The sequence below is a fragment of the Saccoglossus kowalevskii genome, chromosome 8 (assembly GCF_978046115.1).
Source record: "Saccoglossus kowalevskii chromosome 8, keSacKowa6.1, whole genome shotgun sequence".
NCBI lineage: Eukaryota > Metazoa > Hemichordata > Enteropneusta > Harrimaniidae > Saccoglossus > Saccoglossus kowalevskii.
In genome coordinates this window covers 25,998,093-26,020,779 of record NC_140648.1, presented here as the reverse complement: position 1 = coordinate 26,020,779, position 22,687 = coordinate 25,998,093, and the positions used below count along the sequence as shown (strand labels likewise).

Sequence of the window (22,687 nt, the reverse complement as noted above, 5' to 3'; positions counted from 1 at the left end):
TGTCTAAAACAATATTTCGGTAAGATTCGGTCATCTTTAAATATAAACATGCTTGAAGGTTGCAGTGGAGTCGAAGCATATTTACAAAGCAGAATTTAATACAAGCAACGACTCCATAAATCATACAAAGAACCTACCTCAGACTTTTATTAGTACACCTCTAGAGGGCGCTATAAGATTGATGCAAGTCCAGGTTTTATTGCAAAAGGTGGATTATTTTTTTTTATTTGAAAACGAAATGGATTTACGAGGGTTAACAATGATCTACATTTTGAAACCCACGTTTTCAACATCAGATATTAATTAGGATGCCTATTTACATAATGCTGCAGGATGTAGGAGACTAGAGATTGAGCTTTTTGCTAAGCTTTGTGAGCACATATTCTTAGCAACTATTCTCTTGAGGAAGATTACCACATACACTGACATTATCAAGAATTTGTAGTGATTCTAAAATTTACACATCTTTTATTTGTTCGCCACATAAAAAAGGGCATGTACCGGTACTGCATTTTCTGTAATATATATAATTCTAATACTGTAAAATGATTAATTTTCACTTGGTTTAAATTTCACTGATTTACCATTTCAGGCATATTCAGTGGGTTTTAAATTTAGTTTTATCATGTAGATAATGTGTTCTATGCTAAATTTTACATATTCACTGGGTTTTAAGTTAGCGCATTTTCCAGTCAGCGAAATAAGCAATATTAAAACCCAGTGAATAATTAATCCTTTTACAGTAGTTTGTAATCTTCGCAACATAAACTAACATTGTCACACCAAAATAACATGTCAGATCACATGATATACACTGTATACTAATGTAGAAACAAATGATAGTTTGAAAAAAAAAAATTAAATCTCCCTGCTGCACCTGTATATTTATTTGGTTCCACAATGGTCTTTGTGGCACTTCCCCTATAAGGTGCTTTAACCTTTTGAATACCCTTGTCAAATTTTGAAACCATCAAATATTTGATTTTTTACGGTCTGTTCCTTCCAACATATCTCGATTGAAAAATGACAAACCTTTTCTTCAAAAACTAAAAGCAATATCCTAAACTGTCTTCATGGTCCAAAATAATGATGAAATTTAGTAACAATTTTACAGAATGAGAAAATATTTGTACCAAACTTTGGGAAAAATATCTCAAAGGGTTGCACATTCTCCTTGCATCACCATTTCTGTACTACATTTTTAACAAAATTAACATTTTCATCTTGTAAAAGATGACAGAGCTTTTCCTGAAGAAAAATTATCAAAGTTGTGCAGTGGCAAGTTTTGCAAGAGAAATAAAATAGCAAAATAAGCATACAATATTAAAATCCTGTACACTGGACACAAACCTGAAACTGTCCGACAATGACATACATAACATGTCATTCTCAAAATGTGAAAAGTTGAAATAAAGGTTGACAGCTAAATTTTATTTGACAAGTACAGAACTCTTGGAGACTGGAAGACTGGAGCAAGAGGTGAAAAGACGAATAGGTATGTTTGCCTTAGTGTCAGTGAATGTTGAACAGCACTAGAAAATGGTTTAGGTTAATTGATACTGGGGGCCCCATGTGATCTCACTACTTCATTTACTGGTAATAATAAATTCAACATGAAAGTAGGAGGCAAGAATATGAAATTAAACAATGATTCTTTACTGTTTGAACAGTTTGGGCACATTCATTAGATTTTAAAATCTGTGGTTTGATAAGAATAATGAATAAAACACTGAAATCTATCTGTACATAATTTTAATTAACCAAATTGGCCTAATTATAATGTCTTCACAGCACATCACAAGTGTGTCAATCTATGCACCCAAAACGCTTGTCTTGTATCATATCTTTTGTGTTTATTTAGCTCAATAATGGTCAACCATTTAATAAATTACAATAATTTCTCAGAATAGATGTTAAATTATTTATCAGAATGAAAAAAGCCAACAGGTGTTGTATTGCACAGAGTTAAAACAAAGCAACATACATTCCCCTGTAGCATCAATTGTGATGATTAGTTTTGGTTTCTGACTCGTGTACATTAAAATTTTGCAACCAAACCAAGTCATCAGATTTGCGTATTGGAAATAAAGTCATTTATATTACACAGCTATATAAACTAAAAAAATAAATGACAAGGGAACTGACCAAAACAAAAGCTGCCTTTCCCATTGCGAAGTAGTTTGTCATGTTTCGCACTGACATAAACACAGTGTTAGTTTTTTTTTCAACATTTCTGCCAAAACTAAAAGGCAGGGATTTTAGTAGTCTTTCATATTTATATAAAAAATAATAAAATTGCCATGGCTTAGCCCAGGCTTGTTATCACCTCTCATTTTCTTTAAGGCACTCCGGCTATTTTGCCTACTGTAATAAAACTATATTTACTGCTAAAAAATTCATAGCACATTTTTTGACAAATTTTTTTGGAAAGTCACTGACACCATGTATCTTAGAACCCTGGAGAAATTATCACTGCAACAAAATGGTCCCAATTTTCAGACTCACAATATTTGCGAAAATTTGCCTCTTGCAAAAATAAAGCAGTTGACAGTATAACATGGCAAACATGGCATGGGTTGAAATTTTCATACTGTAGAATACTTTATTTTCGCTTGGAATTAATTTTTGTTATTTTCGCTGAAGGAATGTTTCAGTGAAAATAAAATCTGGCGAACATAAATTTTTTTCCTATATTTTACATTAAACTTGTCAAAAATCAGTGAAAATAAATTCCATACAAAACACCCAAAAAAGCCTTTTCAGCGAAAATTAATTCCAGCGAAAATAAAGTATTTTATAGTAACTTTGAAATTTACACATCTTTTCCCCGACATCAACCACTATGTGGTAACACTATTGAAAACATCTATGTTGTATTTTCAACCCTCAGTCAGGTGTAAAACATATTACACTACAATCAATTGAAGAAGAGTATGGATACGTTGTCATGGTAATGCTTTATAACTACCGGGGTAAATAGTTTTTACAAGTAACCTATAAATAGATCAACCTTTGCTGCAGCAAGATACACAAGTAAACTAGCCTTACAAGTATGTAATCAAGTATGTAAATGTAATCACCCTAAAGAACACACATACTCAGTCACAAATAAATTTTATTTCGCTTTTCATGGATGATATTGATTCTCAATGCCACTTGTACAATTTAACTCAAATTTGATGTTTTTTATGTACGTCTAGTATTTCCGCGGTTTGTGATTGGCTGAGAAGACAGTATGACTGCCTTAATTTGACTTTGATAATAGAGTTGTGGTTATTTCAATGTACTGGTTTGTACATAACAAAAAAAAGAAGTATTTTTACATGAAAACTAAAATGTCCTCATTTTTGTCTGTCATACAATGACATGAAGGGATGAACGATTTGCAAAATATGTTTCTTTGATTTCAAACAAACAAAAATGCAACCCTCAATGGAATGGCATGGTCAACAAGGTATACTGTGAAACATTTAACTATTTATGAAATACTGTTGATGGCTTTATTTTTCACTATTTTGCATATATCAGGAAATCTGAGAAAATTGTGATTTCTAAGACAACAAATCATTAGGAATATCACATAAATTTGCCCCCCCCCCTCATAAATTACGTCAAATTATCATATTGTGAAAATTGATAGTAGGGAAACTTTCATAACATATAGTGCAAATTTAGTCAAAAAGTTTGAATGGCAGTTTTAGATATTAGCACAGTGAAATTTTACACTTAAATTTTATGCATGACAACAAAAACTCCTTTGAAATTTCTTTCATGAAAACAACAGTTTGAATAGTTACTCAATTTAATTCTTTAAAAAAAATTGATAATTTCAGAAGTATCAGGTTGTTTAAAAAATAATTACTTTATAAGGTTTTACGACACTGGGAAATGTTATTATATTAATAAGCCATATTCCGCTCACTGCGAGATCTTGTGTGGCCATACTTGTGAGGGAGGATGTGAAAAGCCACAAACTAATGAAGTATTTTGCCATAAAAAAAATATATATATTCATTTTAATGCAAAGCACATCATGGCACAGTAATTACAATTATTTATTTGTTTCTATAAGAATCTAGGATTTTAAATTGAATCAAATTCAAGTAATACCGGGTAGTACAAGTCAATCAATTTTTAGTTCATGATTACTGAAAAAATATCAGTGAAAATGATTTCCAATAAAAACTTGCAATTCAAATTTTTCAAGTTTTTATATTATATGTTTACATTTAAACTTCACATATTATTTTCTAATTGATTTGAAATTATTTTGTGTCGCTGGAAAATTTTAGAATTTTTATTGTTCGGTAATTTAAAATTTGTTTTATGAGAAATATCATTTTGATTACATTGAGCTGAACTTTTGTATTGTTTTGATTATCAACCAGTCCATATCATCACCAGTTCCCTTATTTCATAACAAATTCACAAAATAGTCACTGCACTTTCCTTCAGAAGACTGAGACAAAAATAGCCAAATTTTTTGAGTAAAAACTGAAAATTGACTCAAATTTTGTCTGCTGGCTCCAAAATTTAGGTTCATTTCCAGAAATAATGAAGAATATTAGAAAAAAGTGCAGAAAAATTTGGGCGAGAAAGTCTGGTGGTGAAAAGGTTAAACTAGGTGTGCACAAATATTCTACAAAGACCACTTTATAAAATTTATGGCTTTCAATGTGTGGCACGCTCACACATGTACACCTCTACGGCTCAAACAAATGCACACACGCACGCACGCACACATATAACACATATAAACAATTGGACACCACACTAGCCATTTTCAAGTTGCAATAAAAAAAAAAATATTTCAGTAGTTGACCACTGATGGCGCTGCAACATTTATTTAGTCCAATAGGTGATTTCCATTCACTGCAAGATCTCGTATAATGATTTATATATTTCAATGTTGAAATACCAAGCTTCCAAAGGGGAATACAGCATTAGGATACCCTTCCTTCAGCAAAATTGTCCATCATCAAATGTGCAAAGCACATTAATTAGTGTGAAAAGGCTCAAAAAATAATTTTGCGTTTGACGAATTCCATACGATGTTTTGATGTCTCTACAATGCTACGACCTTTGTTTGTGTTGTTTTAAATTTGATTTTACGCATAACACGGGATTTTGCAGTGAACGGAAAAAGGTTTATTGTGAAGGCAAGTCTTGGCTTAGTAGTTTAGTGCTTTCAGTTTGCTGTATTTCTTTATCCTGACTTTGATCACTTTCTGTAATAGATTCTATTTCAAGTTCAGTAACATGACATTCAAGTTCCTGAGATAATCTTTCTTTTTCCTTCTGTTCAGCCTCCCATTTCAATCTTTTCTCTTGTTTGGATTTAAAATAGAGATGGTGCCCTGTTCAGAAATAAAAAAATATTGTATTGTTACAGTTTTATTATGTAAAAGTACCACATTTGATTTCATTTGACAGAGGAGATTTCAGAGTGAGACCAGAGGTACATTTTGTAATCTTAATTAATAATACAGAAAACCTTGTTGAACATTTTCAGATAAGGTGGAAAACAAAAACAATTCAAGAGAATGCACACACCTGGACAGTCAGCCATCATTTTGTGTGCTTTATTTTTACAACAAGATCTACAAAGTTCAAAGATGCATCTCAATCCCTTGGGATTACCACAGTTAACACATTTTTGATACTGTTTTCCTGAAAAAAGAAACAAATTTCAAAAGTTTACTCAAAATACACCTGAAAAGAACAAAAACACCAACTATCCACTTTTAAAGTGAGAGAGTAGTCACCTGCGCATGTGGCAAGCAGTAACAGAGTGTCTTTGTTTACAAACAAACATCTATCCATGAGCCTTTGCATTTTTAGCATTGTTATCATCATTTGAGACTTTTTTCCAGCTCATGCACCGGATGATGACGCCTCCGCAGCAAAATGCACTGCTGTGACAAAGATGGGTTCAGTCATCCCAAAAAAATTTTGTGTTCAATATATTGTCTACAAATATGTCTACAGGGATATGTTTTAATAAACTTGTTTCAGGTTGATATATGGTTTCACAGTTTTAACACAAAATACCTTTTTTTTGCCCATTACTATCAAATTTGATGGAAGGATTTCTCATCCTCTTCTTTATTTGATTTTTGGATAACCCTTCATAATTTCTATCTTGGTCTCCAATAGATGCCAATGGTCTCTTCAATGACTTCTCTTGTTTCATTTTCTTGGATTCAGCAGGACTGTGAATAGACAACATGTTTATTCGATTCGTGCACACATATACTCGACAGCAGCATGTTTATGTGTTTACATCCACATGTAGATGTACAAATGATACAGATAACACAATGTTGCACTCCGTCTTTGTAAATACATGTACAGGAAATGTTGTATACTAGGCATGTTACGAAAGTATGTGAATTGTGAGTAATTTGATGCAAAAAACAAGCAGCCTCTTGGTTGAGATAGCTTTTCAAGTAGAGAATTGAAAACATCATCACAAAATAAACAAATCTGAGATCGGTTCACATAAAATACACCTATTTGTATAATATAAAAACCATCAAACTTGCAGTTTTAGACAAGAAGTCAAAAATATGACTTTTTACCAAAAATGACAAAAATATTCATCTAAATTAGAAAATTAAAGATATCATCATGAAATGAACAAATCTAACCGAGGTCTATGTGAGGTAATCTTAATGTATATATATCTTTATTTCGTACTGTGGCCATTGGCCTTATGTACAGATACAAATAAATACATAATAAATTAGATTGGAATGGTCGCAGAAACAAGTAAAGAAAAACAAATATAAAATCATAATACATAACATTTGCATAATTAAGTGTTCTCTTCAAGCATAAGCTGACGTACTTGAAAACTATAAAATATAAATTTACCAAGGTTTAATTGTATATATGGGGTTTGATTCTGAAATAATGAAATAAACTTTATCTCTGTAGGTGGGGAGAAGTAATACTGTGCAATAAACTTCAACCTTAGGGAGCTGTATTTGGGACAAACTAATGTAAAGTGGTATTCGTCCTCAATTACATTACAGCCAAAAGGACACAACCTCTGGTTACGTGGAGTACCACTGGCCCTACCCTTTTCAATTTGTAGTACATGGGACGAGATCCTTAATCTACATAAAGCATTTCTATATATTGCATAAGACTGACCAATATTTGTAAGATATTTCTCACATGTTAATTCATGTTTCACCTTACAATAAGTTACTAGTTTGAGACTTCTATTAATTTCAGAGCTCCAATCTTGTCTGGAAATATCAAAGCACCTCTGTTTAAATAGTTCCAGGAATGCAATAGAGTTACTTACATATTGGTCAATCCAAATATGTCCAAAACCATATTTATAGAGAAGATTTTTAACTGTCAAAGCCCAGCAAATAGCACCTGCTCCTGCCATATTAAGTTGAAATTTATACGATTCTTTTAAAATATGTGGAGAAACATCACGTATTAGTTTTAACCAAAAACGAATAATTTCAACATTTACATACACTCTAAGATAATGCCGACCCAACTCTCCCCTAACAGCGGAATTAGTGGCAACCAAACTAACACTTAGTAAAAATTTGCAAAATTTATTGTGTACTCTCTCCACATCATTAATATCAGAATGAGTGCCCCAAATAGCACTACCGTAGAGGAGAATTGGGAGGATTTTACAATCAAGGTAATCTTAATCAAGCTTTTATGATTTTGTCTTGTTTATTTCGATGGTCTATAAAATATATCACCTATAATATATCACCAGTCTAGAGAGGCCAAAATCATCATGCTGATGATTTATGTCATATATCACCCAACTAGGGAGTCCATGAGCAGCATGGTGATGGCCTATGTCATATATCACCAACCCATGGAGTTCACAAGCAGCACACATTGTGTTTTTTGAAATTGACACCATTACAGATTAGGGGATAACCTGGTTTACATTTCTTTCTTTTTTTAAACCAGAACCAAAGGATTGAATTTTAATGTTGTCTCTCCTGATTTCTGTTGTGCAATAAGACTTGACCCACAAACCTGGTTCTGACAAATGGCTGACAAATCCAGTAAGGCAGTGGCAGTTTTCCATTTAATAAACCATTACTAGTTTTCATGTCTTCTTGACATCTTTTTTTCAACTCATCATTGACTTGTTTTATAGATTCCAGATTCTTTGCCCTGGCAAGGTCTGTCCTCAGATCAATATGTACTTGTAAACTTGGAATGAACAAAATGGGATAAAATTATGTCTGGTGCAGAAAAGCTTGATTTTAATCATTTATAACATTAAAATGACTGCCATTAGCCCATCTTGAATCTGATAGATGAATGTATGTGCATAGTATGACCTGATATATGATGTATCTATAAAGTTTGAATGTGATTTGTTAAGAAAATAACCACCAGTCAGCCATTTTGAATCTGATTGGAAAAACAAAATGACATGCATCAAGGGCTAATTATGAACAAAATCCATCCATACACGACCAGATCATGAAATAAATGGACATGCACATGTATATTTTAAGATGTAAATGCATGTGTGAAGTTTGAAAGTGATTGGCCCAGGCATTAGCCTGACATGTAGGCATGAGTGGCGCCCTCGCCGGCCCGAATCAGACCACACTAATGCCTGACAGAATAGTACATGTCTCGTCAGCAAGATCCATACCGGTACTGCAAATTCGCAAAAATCATGCCTTCTTGCAATGAATTTCAATGAATATTCATTTTGTTGGTCATGGTAACACCGTCGATCATGAAATTAAGGTACTTGATAAGTAAATACATGTACCATGGGGACAAAGTCGTATTTTCATTGTCGGTAAAAATAACACTGTTTTCAGGAAGATAATAAACATTGGCCGGAAATTTGATTTGAAAATTTTCACTGCATGAAATCAGCACATTCAAGAAACAACACTATAATAGTACAACATGTAAGGATTACATAGGGTTTGAGATGCACTGCACTGTGAATGTTGTTTTTCAGACAGTGAAAATCTGATGATTTTTCAAGCTTACTCCACTATAATTGCTAAATAAATATAGAATTCATGATTAAAAAAAATTAAAAATTGGTGGAAATGTTACAATGCTTCAGTCATTTATGCAGTCACATAGTAAATTTCCACATGGTTGGTGTTTTGATCACACATAAAAGACCCCATACAATTGTCATAAGAATCAGAATAACAAATGTTGTATAGTTTACTGATGACAATGAATTAATGTTATTTTGTGCTGGTAATTCTCAAAACCAACATGTACACTGTGATCCAAGTGTTACTTACGCATGATGCCATAGTTTGAAGAGATGACCTCGAATATACGAGAGAGGGCACGGGTATTTATTGACCATAATGAAGTACTGTTCACTCATCTCGCATATATTCGGCTGCAGGCCACTAAACAACGCAGGATTATGTAAATTACCTTCTGTAAGTATAAACAAAAAGAAGCATTAGAGAAGAATTCTGTAAAAATGTCTGGGAAAATTACAAAATTATGTACCAAGGATAGCAGCAAGTCACAAAAACTTTCATGAATTTTATTCCTATGAATACTTTAAAATTATCAAATCAAAAAATTAATAGCTGTGAAAACAAAATGATTTAGAGTTAATAAGATGCAGAGATAATCTCTTAAGTTCCTTCACCAGGAAAGTGCTGCTCTTTCAGCAATCGTGTCCCCACCACACATTGGCAGATTTTTAGAAAATGTGTATGTAAGTGCGCCCTCTTTGGTTATTCGACACATTTCGTTTTATTTCCATAGCCATATCCCTGAGCAACTCTGATTGGGCACATGTTTTAGATGCACTTTCCAATCAAATCTATGTACCGTATGTTATCAAGGTCAATTACGTGACCTCTCGGGAGAATCACACATGGGTTCTTTGTATATTGAGTTGATAAAACCATACGATTCAGATGCTGCTATTCTGCTTGTGTGCATTGCATTGATACAACAAAAGGGACCTATACGTAACAGAGGGAGGGCGCTGTTAACCAGTGTACATGTACATTACCATAGTTTTATACAAACCCTACATACATGTCAACAAAATTACGAAGTTAGTGTGCTTTTAAAAAAATATTCCTCCTACAAAAACAACAGTGCACATTAACGTAGGTCAAAATGAACCAATAAAATAAGAGATAAAAGGAAAGAGCATTTTGCTTTATTTTGTTTTTTCTAACAGCTGAATTACAGACCACATATTGCAAATTAATAACTAAATTAAACAACCTGTTTAAATATTTTTCTATTTATTTTTTGAGAGAATTTTCTTTCATGTTTCTGCAAACCATATTAATTCTGCATGGGATTATGGATAACAGATGGACAAATTGAATACAGGTCATTGAGTTGCTAGGCAACTGATTGTGTAATTAACGACCTAAATAATTTATCTGCACCTTGTAAACAAAGCGGCTGATGGCATTTGAACCCAACAGCAGCATCTGATGCATCTGCTATGCATGTACAAGTGAAATAGAGGCAATTAATATTACTAGTACTACTACTGATCTAACATAGGCTAATACTTTGAAGTTCAGAGTACTGTAAAAGGGTTAATTATTCACTGGGTTTTAATTTTGCTTATTTCCCTGACTGAAAAATGTGCTAAATTAAAACCCAGTGAATATGTAAAATTTAGCATAGAACACATTATCTAAATGATAAAACCGTGAATTTAAAACCCACTGAATATGCCTGAAATAGTAAATCAGCGAAATTTAAACCCAGTGAAAATTAGTCATTTTACAGTACATTATTTTTTCATATACCATAAATTTTTCTGTAGAAAGCACATATCCAATCAATTTGAACCCATATTTGCAATTATTGTATACTGGATCTTTAAAATATGTCTAATTTTTGACATAAAGCTGTCATCTACCTATCTATCTGATTTCTGTCTGTCTATCCTCTTCGGGCCCGTGACCCATAAGGATGCAAGGTTTTCTCTCCCTTGTACCTTGTATTTAGCAATTGGCTTAGCCACCTTCCCTGATGTCCACCACCACCAATAACTTTCTTTCCTCTTTTTGCTGTCCGCCTCAATAAGATTTTAGGGCATCCTACTTTTCTTCTGCCTTCTGGTGTCCATTTGAGGGCTGTCATGCAATGGCAGTTATCCTCTTTTCTATTTCCATCTCCTGCATTTGACTTCATCCCTGATCTATTTCATTTTTAGCATCTTCCTCAGACATTTCAATTGAATTGTTTTTAGTTGTCACTTTCATATAGATTTTCCATGTCTCACATTCATAAAGTATGACTGGTAATACAAGTGACTTGAACTGTTCGCTTTGGTTCTTCATTAATGCTTGAGTTACAAATATTGTTGAGCTTAATCAAAAACACCTTTGCTTTGTTGATTTTGTTGTTTATATCATCACCACCACAGCTGTGATGATAAATAAACTGGTCCACTTCATTTTACTAGTGGCCATCTATGAATATTCTGCTCTTGGATTGGCTGTTTAGTCTCAACATTTCTGTTTTTTCTTGTATTAATCATAACACAAGTCTTGGCTGCAAACTCATTTAGATTAGATACTTTAGACTGCATATGTGTGCAATGTCATCAGCAAATTCCAAATCTTCTAAATTTCCACCTGATCTCTGTGTTATTTCTGTGATTTCTCCCTATAACATTCTTCATAATCAGGTCCACTACAACTAGGAACATGAAACCAGACATGACGTCACCCTGCTTCACTCTGCTTATCTTAAACCATTCAGACTCTTCTCTGTCATACAATACAGCAAACTCACCATCTTTGTACATGATTTTAATCATTTTGATTATTTTTGGTGCAATCCCATAGCTGGACATTATTCTCCACAGACTCTCTTGATGTACAGAGTTGAAAACCTTCTTGAAATCCACAAATGTAACATGTAAAGTAGACTGCCATTCCACAAGTTGCTCGATCACATTGCGAAGTATGAATATCTTTTCCACTATACTTTGTCCCATTCTGAATCTGAAGCTTTATCATCTCTCAAATTATTCACTACATTTCTGTTCCTATCAATTATTACTCTACTAAATACTTTTCTTGAAACTGATGTAAATGTTATTCCTCTCCAATTGCCATATTCTTTTAGATTTAGATCTCCTTTTAGATTTGACTATGTTAAATTTCTAACTTAGCTGCATCTGAGTGGAGAACAGGTGCTCTTTCAATAAGTTTGCCAAAAAGAAAGATTTTACATCAGGGACACAACTACAAAAATGATATTCATTTTAGGGCTTTCTTGACCATTTGAACAGTGAACTTACCGGCAGACATCACACCTTCAACGTTAGTTTCATTCAAGCACCTTTCAATATCATCAAAGTATTGTATATTACCATTGGCAAAAACTGGAATTCGCACACTTTCTCTGGCAGATAAAATGCATATATATGTATAAAAAAAAATTGTCTCAATAATTGTGTGAAGAATGCTACCAATCATAACTTGCTAGTCAAGATAATTCAACAAGTACTGTATGTATTTACAGGTACCGTAAGCTAGTGAATATTAAAAAGACAAAATCAAAATGTGTGTCACACTTGACCAAATTCAAGAATTTTTATTTACATTCTACTAGTTATGATCATACATACATGTATATCAACTTTATAGCCTCACCGGTATTTACATTTGATTAAACAACATATAGGACACATTAACCACCAACTTTTTTTTAAGAAACCCACAGATAAATATTTTGGCAGACTAACCCCAGAATGCAGCTAAATGGCGATAGCATTAATATATAAACAGCTGTTTAACCTTCTCACCCAAAATAGTCTTATTTATAAGTCCGCACTTTCCTTCAGACGATTGGCACAAGAATAGCCAAATTTTTTGAGTAAAAACTGAAAATTGACTCAAATTTTGTCTGTTGGCTCCAAAATTAGGGTTCATTTCCAGAAATTTTGAAAAAAAATAATAAAAAAAAGTGCAGACAAATTTGGGCGAGAAAGTTTGGTGGTGAAAAGGTTAAAATCTCTACTCAATAGCATGTCATCACAGGAAGTACTGTCTCAGCACAGACCTGTGTCAATAGACGTGTCATCACAGGAAGTACTGTCTCAGCACAGACAAGTGAGTCAAATATTAATGTTATACGTAATTCAATTTTTGGAACAGCAAAAACTAACACATAATATTGATAATAAAATTTGTGTTGAAGTTTGAAATTTTTCGCATAATTTCAGGTTTCTTGAATCCAATAAAACCAAGCATAGAACGCCTTATAAACCAGGAATTAGCAGCGTAAATTGATTGCAGATTTACAAACTTTTGAAGCCAGTTTATTTCTTCATTATTTCTAAGTTTCATTTAACATTATTTAGTAAAGAAAATCACTGGAATGATTTATTATATCCCTAAAATACGTGATGACCGACTGCACTACCATCTTGAATTTAAATATCGATTTTATACAAGTACTTTTCATTTACTGGCTGTAACCCTGTCTACCATTGACACTCATGCATACTCGTTTGTAATACAAAATGTAAAAGGCAGGCAGGCCATACAAAATCACAAAAAGTTAGAATTAATCAAAACATCAGTTTTGACCTCCTACCAAAGACAAAATTATCAAACCCTTATGAAAATGAATGCGTGAGGAGGTGACTTACTTGACAATTTTAATAGAATTCCAGTCAGCGACTCCAGTAGAGGCACCTTTCATTTCTCTTGTTCTACCATGCACCGTGAGTAAAGACACCCCAGCCCTTTCTAACATCTTAGCAAATCTCACAGTCTTGTTCTTGTCTTCAAATACGCGTATTTTGCACGTAACAGGAACTTTCAAATTTGTACTACAAAGATTGACTAGAATAGACAACATATAAATGGTTACTGAAGCACCTTGAAATTAACAACTTAATCAAGTGATTAAATTCTGTAGTAGGTAGAGACTCAAATCATTCAGTGGTCAGTGTGCACACTCACTACATTTCACCAACTACATATATAAATTGCATTCAACATTTTTGTATGATCAGCAACCAACCAGAGCTTGAGTTACAGACTGCTTCTGTGACATAGCCTTTTTTGTAAGACAGGCTTTAATAGGCTGACAAATTGACAAACTGCCTCTATTGATAACTTTATCAACTTACACACTGTAACTTTAACCATTGAGACAGAAGTTAGAATTTATAATAATGTGTACTCACTCATTTTATAAATAACATCCCAGTCATTCTGTAAAAATGCTCCATAATGACCTGAAAAATGAATAATGCATACATTATTGTAGATGAAAGAATAACAAGTGTTACTGTGAGAAGTTCATTTTTGTGATCGTAATATGTTAGGTATTAAATCCCTGGTGATACTACCAATATTGTTTTGTTTTTTTTGACAAACAGAAATGGTGTTTACTGCAGAACACTGCAGTCTTAGAACTGTACTGTATTTGATCTATAGTAACACATACACTTACATGTAATTGACAGAGGGGTAGCTATGTTACAATATTACAACATATAAACATACATATCTTACTTTGACATTACTCTATTGCATTCATTTGACCTCAAAACTCAAACTCACTACTGATAAACTTAGGTTTTATGACATCACTGATATTCTTGATACAGTGTTCTCCCTTAACCATGGCTTGACGTGTTACAGAATAAGACGACTGTAACAGACTAATATCCCCTCAATTTTGTGACAAATCTTCATAAATATTGTGATTCTGTTACATTCGCAAAATGTTGTGAAAATTGCAAAAAATTTCATGAATCCTAAAGTCACAGTGACTTTTGCAAAATTTCGTCTTCACGATTGCCATGTATTCTACTTACCTCGTTTAGCGATGGACTGCGGGCATCCAAGATTGAGGTCTATAGCGTCACAGCTATCCTGAGCTAGTAATGCTGCTTTTAGAAATATATTCGGATCATTGGCACAAAACTGAAATCAAATCAAATCAAAAATTTATTTCCATTCATACATTAATTTAAATACAGTAATATCAAGTCACACGTGTTTAAATGGTTACATTGAAAGGTCTGGGTCCTATCATAAAAACTGTAGACCGGGGGAAATTAAAAATAATATAAAGATCCTGTAAGCTATATCTATATTAACTTGGGACACTCAGTTACAAATATCACAAGGTCTGTTTCGTTATCTTCATAACAGATCTGAAGAAAGTGCTGTGATTGCAAAGTTGTTGCGATCTCCTTAACAACAATTAAACCAACATTACTGCAATATTGTGATTCAGAGAACTGTTTATTTGTAAATAAATTCACAGGTTTATGATTTAGACGCAAGTGGCCGCAAATGATCCCACCAGAATCCATATTGCTTACAACACCAATGTACAAGTATAATCGGTGACAATGGTTTCAGATTTAGAAGCATAACACAAACAATCACAGAAAATTACATGTAGTAGCAATTCTTATCAGCCCATATACATACACAGATACAAATTTATACTGCTACATGTACATGTATGTACCACTTTGCCTTAGAAAAAAATAATAGGACTAACAATTTTTCAGTGTTGTGCCTGGCTCACTCATACCAACAAAATACTCACAGACTCCCCACTATTAATTAACTTGGAGCAACTGTACTAGCTTTTCAAAGCGATGGCTTGATCAGCCAGTCAGAAATAAAAACGTATACCCTCGGTATGTAAAATTTTTCACACAGACACTTGACATAGGAAATTAATTTTAAAAATGAATCCAAATTCTAATAAACTTTATAGATAACACATAAATGATATATTATACATGGACTTAGGTACATGCTTTTAATTACAAAATGATTTTTTGGAAATTTTTCCCACATGTGTCTATGATTATTAACTGTCTATTTCATATAAGGCAGCGGATACACACAGTGATATATACATACAAGTTTAACATTAGATTACCTGAACTATAAGTGGTCTATCTTCTGGGCATGAAAGTAATGCTTCTTTGCGGTAGTTTTCATCTCTGATGAACACAGAGGCATGGAACATTGGGGTATAACACAACTGAGCACCATAACGTCTGCTTAGCATTCTCCATGCTAACTCACTTTGGTCAACCATTGGTGCCACCACATACTTGGCCCTCTGTAGAACTTTCTCCCAGAATTCAAACTTCTCTTTATCTCTCTCATCTGGGAACATGCATATTAAGTTGAACACAACAAAAACTACATGTATATGTTATTTGTTTTGCTTTTCATTCACAAAAAAAATTATATCCTAAAAAAAAAACGTGCAAGAATTAATTATTCAATGGGTTTTAATTTTGCTTATTTCGCTGACTGGAAAATGCACTAAATTAACCCAGTGAATATGTAAAATTTAGCATAGAACACATTATCTAAATGATAAAACCATGAATTTAAAACCCACTGAATATGCCTGAATAGGTAAATCAGCAAAGTTTTAAACCCAATGAAAATTAATCATTTTACAGTAGCCGAAAATCAGCTTGCCTCATAGCAGACATCTGTTATTGTAATAGGTGATTTTCTGCTCACTGTGACATTGTAATGCATGAAAGATGCAGATCGAATGCCTGTTGTAAAAATCAAATGATTTCATTTTGAACTTGAATTTCCTTTTTTTTTATACATGTAGTTCAGTGTCAACTTACCTTTAATTAATTTAGAATTTGTAATACACTTGCATTATCATATTACATGTATATGCAAAATAAAGACTTGCAGTCTACCAATTTTGGTTAAATCCCTGAATATAATTGCTGTGTCTTAGTATTAAAACCAACCGATGTTCTCAATATCCATTACCTTAACCTATTCTGTCTGTGCAATCCAGAAAAATGCATTAAATTTAGTGCTTTAGGTTGTTTGGGGGATAAACATGGCCGTGAGATGGCCATTTCAATAATATTGAAAACTAATCAACACACAGATGATGGACAGAAATAAACTCCCATTCTATGTGCAAACAGGGGTGAAAAAGATAATAGTCTCAATTATATTGTAACGTATCTACTATATCAGTAAATCTGTGTTCAAAGTCAGCAAAAAATAGTACTTTCCAGAAAGCAATGATTTTTAGATATTAAACTATAATTTATCAAATACTGATATCTACTCTGAAAAAACTCATTATGAATAACTATTTGCATATAAAGTATTTGAATAGCAATTACAGATAGGTAATAAATAATGTTTTTCTAGATGTTCTGCTCCACAATGGATAAATATTTATAATTAACATAATAGTAGGAAAATTACAGATATTATAGACAGCACATGTAATGAAAGGCTAACCACCGATAATAGACTATCTGGATCGTTTTTAAGCATTTTGACAACCAAACAAAATTTGTTTTTGATTTTGAATACACAAAAAAACACTGAGACGAAGACCATTATGGAAAAATAATTTCTAATTATTTTAAAAAGGTTCGACCAGAAAATATTTGACCATTTATAGAAAGGGCTTTGCATGACGCATTCTTGTTATACTGCTTAGTGACATACTATAAGTAATCTCATTGGTGTTGCAGGATAGTTGAATATTGTTTTTCTGAGAATAATAATCCTTATTATAGTTATGAAATTATAGTTTGAAACATATGTACATTATATGACAAATTCTCAACATTGAAATAAATAAATCTAAATGTATGTAATGTGTTGCAACACAACTAATTAAAATTGAAAGAAATTGCAATATAAAATATTCAATCAGCAACAATGATGGGCGTATTTCACGGTCAGTATTGTTTACAAAAATATTTGTATGGCATGAAAATGATGAAGATTTTGACTTTGACTGTGTTTCAACAGACTCTAATATTTTTAACCTTGTAAATTCAGGTGTTACATAATTACCGGTAATGTTGTAATAAAATGTGCATATTTTTTGTGACCATTTCTGTTTCTTCATTGTAAAAGTCAATGGTGACGTACTAGTTTCGTAATTTTACTTTCATGATTGATTTTCTGAGTTGAGGATGCTGGGTGCTAATGCGATCTAGTACGGTGATGATAACAGGTGACTTCATGTCTAAATCCTAAGAAATGAGATTTAAAACTCACAACTGGCGGTTTATCAATATTAGGGATTGTCAACTTCTCCATGGCTACAGGTTTTTTGAAGAAGAAAAAATTTGTATTCACATTTATTTTGTAGTTACATTTTTATGTATATCATAGAGTCCATAGTTTATTTTTCTGAGTGATTTGACTACACTGTGTACTTGGCATTTCCCAGTACTTGTATACTGTGTTCTCCAGCATAAATACATGTATATGATTATTCAGAAACATAAAATTGTAATATGATTTTCATTCGCTATCTTCAGGTAGTACCCAAGTCCCACGTTGACGATGCCCCGGACCATTTACTTACTTATCAATGGTCTGACTGGTATATACAAAATGCGACCAAGGAAACATCAGAATTAAAAAAAAAGAAGCTAAAAGTCAATTGCCCATGTCAAGAAAGCCAACAATCTGTCAGCCATCGCCGTCCACACCAGCGATATGATTTTACACATAGAGAATCGCAAATGCATAGAAATGAACACTTAATACATCTATCCCTTCCAGCATTTGAATCATCCGTCTTTATGAGTGATATAACTGCTATTTCCATCTATTTGCTTAGTGGTCTGAGAGTAAATATTGTCAAGTTCGTTGCTATGTTTCTAGCCATACAATGAACTTGAAACAAAAGAAGTTGTCCAATCCAAATGACCTGCGAGTTTCCTAGCTAATAAAGGTTAAGGCCAAAAAAAAAACAATTTTGCCCAATCATTCCAATGGTTGGATAGGTCATTTTTATCTAGAGGCGCCCATGAAACCAAAATTTGTAAAAAAAAATCGATGATAATAACCAAGGGGTGAGATATTATTTACCACAGTGATAGCTACAGTAATTGCGACCAAATCAATATTGGCAAGATTCCAGGAAACGCAATGATCAGTGAGGCCCAAAACAACACAAATCTTGGCAGGGCTCCAGAAGGAGTGCCTACACTTTATGCAATTTTTTTTTTTAAGTTATGCTAATTTATTCATGACGTAGCAGTTTCTGTGCTCATGAATATTCATTAATTTGTGGGTCAATACATTTTAAAAGGGGCGATATATTATTTTGGGGGGAAGAGTTAGAAAGGGGGATTAGTAATCCTTAGGGGGTCAATACAAAAGAAGGGACCCATTTGGAGAGCAGCCATGCTCCTCGTGTCTGTTGTTGCACGTGACCTACAGCTGTCAACTGTGTTCGTTCTTCTACGACTTCGACTGGCTTCCATGTGGGGTAGTATTCTTGTGTTCTGTTTTTCTGACTTTAGTTTTTTGAATCCGCTGTTCATGTTTTTAAAGTCTTTCATGTCTTTTGTAGGAGTGTCCAATCCGTGATTCAAACTTGCGATCTTTGAGTTCCCAGCACACTGTCTTGTCCACTGTACCACGAGTGTCTTCACACAAGAGATAGGATTTAAGTCCTATTCATAGGAGCACTGTCTTCACTAGCATTCAAAAATCTAACTAAACATACTGGATTCGAACCAGCGATCGCTCACATTACTGACATAGTACAAATCAACTGAGCTATGTGGGTAGTCATGCAAATTGAATAATTTGTTGTCATATTTAGCTTTATTGCCAAATAGTATTTGCGAGAAAAATATGGGCAGGCATGGGAATTGAACCCGGGTCCTCCTGATCACTGTGTAGACAACTGAACCACAAGACCACAATTGATTGACTGGATGTGTTTGCATTTGTTCCTGTTAATAATTCCGTTGCCTATACCTGACCCGATCCTAACCCTAATGCCAAGACACGTTCCTGTTTATAATTGCTCAATAATGATACTCTGTTGTGCACTGTCTGCGGGTAAGTTGCATTGATGTCAACTGATTAAACAAGTCGCGTTTAAGTAATTTCCACTATTAACAAGTGGTTAAATTGTGACAATAAATGTGTGGACAAATATTTGAGATTAATTTTGGTGTAGACAACTCTCGTTTAATTAATTCCCACAATTACAAGTTGTTAAATTGAGAGAATAAATGTGCAGACAAATATTTTAGACTTATTTTGGTGTAGACAGCTCTCGTTTAATTATTTTACACCATTACAAGTTGTTAAATTGAGAGAATAAATGTGTGGACAAATATTTGAGATTAATTTTGGTGTAGACAACTCTCGTTTAATTAATTCCCACAATTACAAGTTGTTAAATTGAGAGAATAAATGTGCAGACAAATATTTTAGACTTATTTTGGTGTAGACAGCTCTCGTTTAATTATTTTACACCATTACAAGTTTTTAAATTGAGGGAATAAATGTGTAGACAAATATTTTAGACTTATTTTGGTGTAGACAGCTCTCGTTTAATTTTTTTACACCATTACAAGTTGTTAAATTGAGAGAATAAATGTGCGGACAAATATTTTAGACTTATTTTGGTGTAGACAGCTCTCGTTTAATTATTTTACACCATTACAAGTTGTTAAATTGAGAGAATAAATGCGTGGACAAATATTTGAGACTAATTTTGGCGTAGACAACTCTCGTTTAATTAATTCCCACAAGTACAAGTTGTTAAATTGAGAGAATAAATGTGCGAACAAATATTTTAGACTTATTTTGGTGTAGACAGCTCTCGTTTAATTATTTTACACCATTACAAGTTGTTAAATTGAGAGAATAAATGCGTGGACAAATATTTGAGACTAATTTTGGCGTAGACAACTCTCGTTTAATTAATTCCCACAAGTACAAGTTGTTAAATTGAGAGAATAAATGTGCGAACAAATATTTTAGACTTATTTTGGTGTAGACAGCTCTCTTTTAATTATTTTACACCATTACAAGTTGTTAAATTGAGAGAATAAATGTGCGGACAAATATTTTAGACTTATTTTGGTGTAGATAACTCTCATTTGATTAATTCCAACAATTACAAGTTCTTAAATTGGACAAATATTGACCATTATATTTGTGAGTAAATACCTGTTGTTTCATTAATTTCCACCTCTACAAGGTTGTTAAATTGAGAGAATAAATGTGTCGACAAATATTTGATACTTATTTAGGTGTAAGAACTCGCGTTTGACCAACTTCTACTATTGAAAGTTGTTAAAATAATGAAATAAATATACTGGTATCATTGGATATTTGATTTAATTGTGAAACTTTCTAACAAAATGTTAACTGCTGGCTTTGAACCCTCAATCAACAATTCCGCAGACACAGTATAAATTCCACAACACCACAGAAGATATTCGTCTGTTGCCTGAATTGTTTTCGTAATATAGGGAACGCGGCCATCGACACTTTAACAGAACTTACCTTGACTTGGGTCTTGTTTATCTCTTGTCACAATCTGGAAACTGTTGAACAAATTGCGCGTCGTCCAGTTTAAGACGCAAGTTATTTTATTATTTATTCAGTTTTGTATGGTGGAGTTTTGTGAGGTTTATTATTTTTTCGCGACGTTCTTTGTTTACGGTTTGACAGATTTCAGTTCATTTGATTTACGTTTTTACAGTAGCTCTGAGCGGGACTCGAACCCACTGTCTTTTCAAGCTAATTTTGTTTTATTTTGATGGCACGCTTGTGTACCACGCCACGACGTTGGTCGTTAAGTGGTGTTCATTTTTCTAACTACTCCAGTGTTCCGATGAGTTGAACGGAAAAGCCAAAACGATTGCTGATTTCTGATTGCTTCGGTTCTGGTGAGTGTGTATCTAGTGTGATTCGAACCCATGTCGTTTGTATTGGGCGTATTTTTATTTCCCATGTTGGCTACGCCGTAATATGCAACCACTTCCCCGTTTTATTGTGATTTTGACCTAGTTTCAACCACACGGCCATTTTGGAACACAGTGCGTGACCCTTGGCGTGACCCGACTGACTATATGAGCTTTCTGTTAAGCTAGGATTTATTATCGTTATTATCATTATATTGTCACGTGATTTGTTTTACCTTATATGTAATGTCTTAAGTATCTTTATTGTAATTTGTATATACCAATTCGTATATACCGAGGAAACGCCGTCGATTGAAGGTCATGTATTTTGTGACGTCACCAATTCGTGTGTAGGTACGGCTTCTAGATCCGTGCCCAAATCTTAATGAATTTTAATGAAGGACATGAATTGATTTTTGTTACAGACTCTGACAAACTTGCGTAACACCAAATGACATCGCAAATAAAATATATCAGAAATGAATGAAATACCATCACAAACACTAAAGACCAACATAAGAAGAGCTATGAACCCACAATGATCAGCTCATAGCTCGTTTGATCCACAAGCTCCACATACAATAAAATAAGTATTTATGTACTGGTGAGTGGGGCACATGACCTGGTTTCCACGGTGAGGACGGATATTTATCGTGTTTACTAGTTGTTATCAACGAAAAGTACCGAACGGCTACGGTTTGCCGGGTGGCCTGGTCCCGGACTGGTACATGTATCTGGTGGACATTCCTTGTACAAAAAAAAAAAAACAGTTCAAACTAACCTTTTATCTGTTCACTTCCATCCATCTTTCATGTTAGTCGTGTTTTTGAAAACTTACTTTGTGAAACTGTAATTTTCTAGGAATAAAGGCTATAACGATTTTGAAAGTATGACGAAACATGACAAAAACATTTACCATGTACAGACATCCGCCATAATGACCTTTGTTGGACTCCCTAACCTAGTAAATTT

The 22,687-nt window shown here is 33.4% G+C and overlaps 1 protein-coding gene across 1 annotated transcript; it reads right to left on the bottom strand.

The window, feature by feature from the left end:
* Nucleotides 1–1,735: 1,735 nt before the first annotated feature.
* LOC102800902 (tRNA-dihydrouridine(16/17) synthase [NAD(P)(+)]-like) lies at nucleotides 1,736–22,675 on the bottom strand. Its single transcript, XM_085502419.1, has 11 exons — nucleotides 22,497–22,675; nucleotides 15,913–16,145; nucleotides 14,825–14,933; nucleotides 14,189–14,239; nucleotides 13,646–13,841; nucleotides 12,290–12,393; nucleotides 9,285–9,429; nucleotides 8,029–8,208; nucleotides 6,052–6,212; nucleotides 5,554–5,670; nucleotides 1,736–5,357 (listed from the first exon to the last, which is right to left on the bottom strand). The coding sequence occupies exons 1-11, from the start codon at nucleotides 22,519–22,521 to the stop codon at nucleotides 5,149–5,151; spliced, it is 1,530 nt and encodes a 509-aa protein (XP_085358545.1). The 5' UTR covers nucleotides 22,522–22,675; the 3' UTR covers nucleotides 1,736–5,148.
* Between the last annotated feature and the right edge of the window lie 12 nt (nucleotides 22,676–22,687).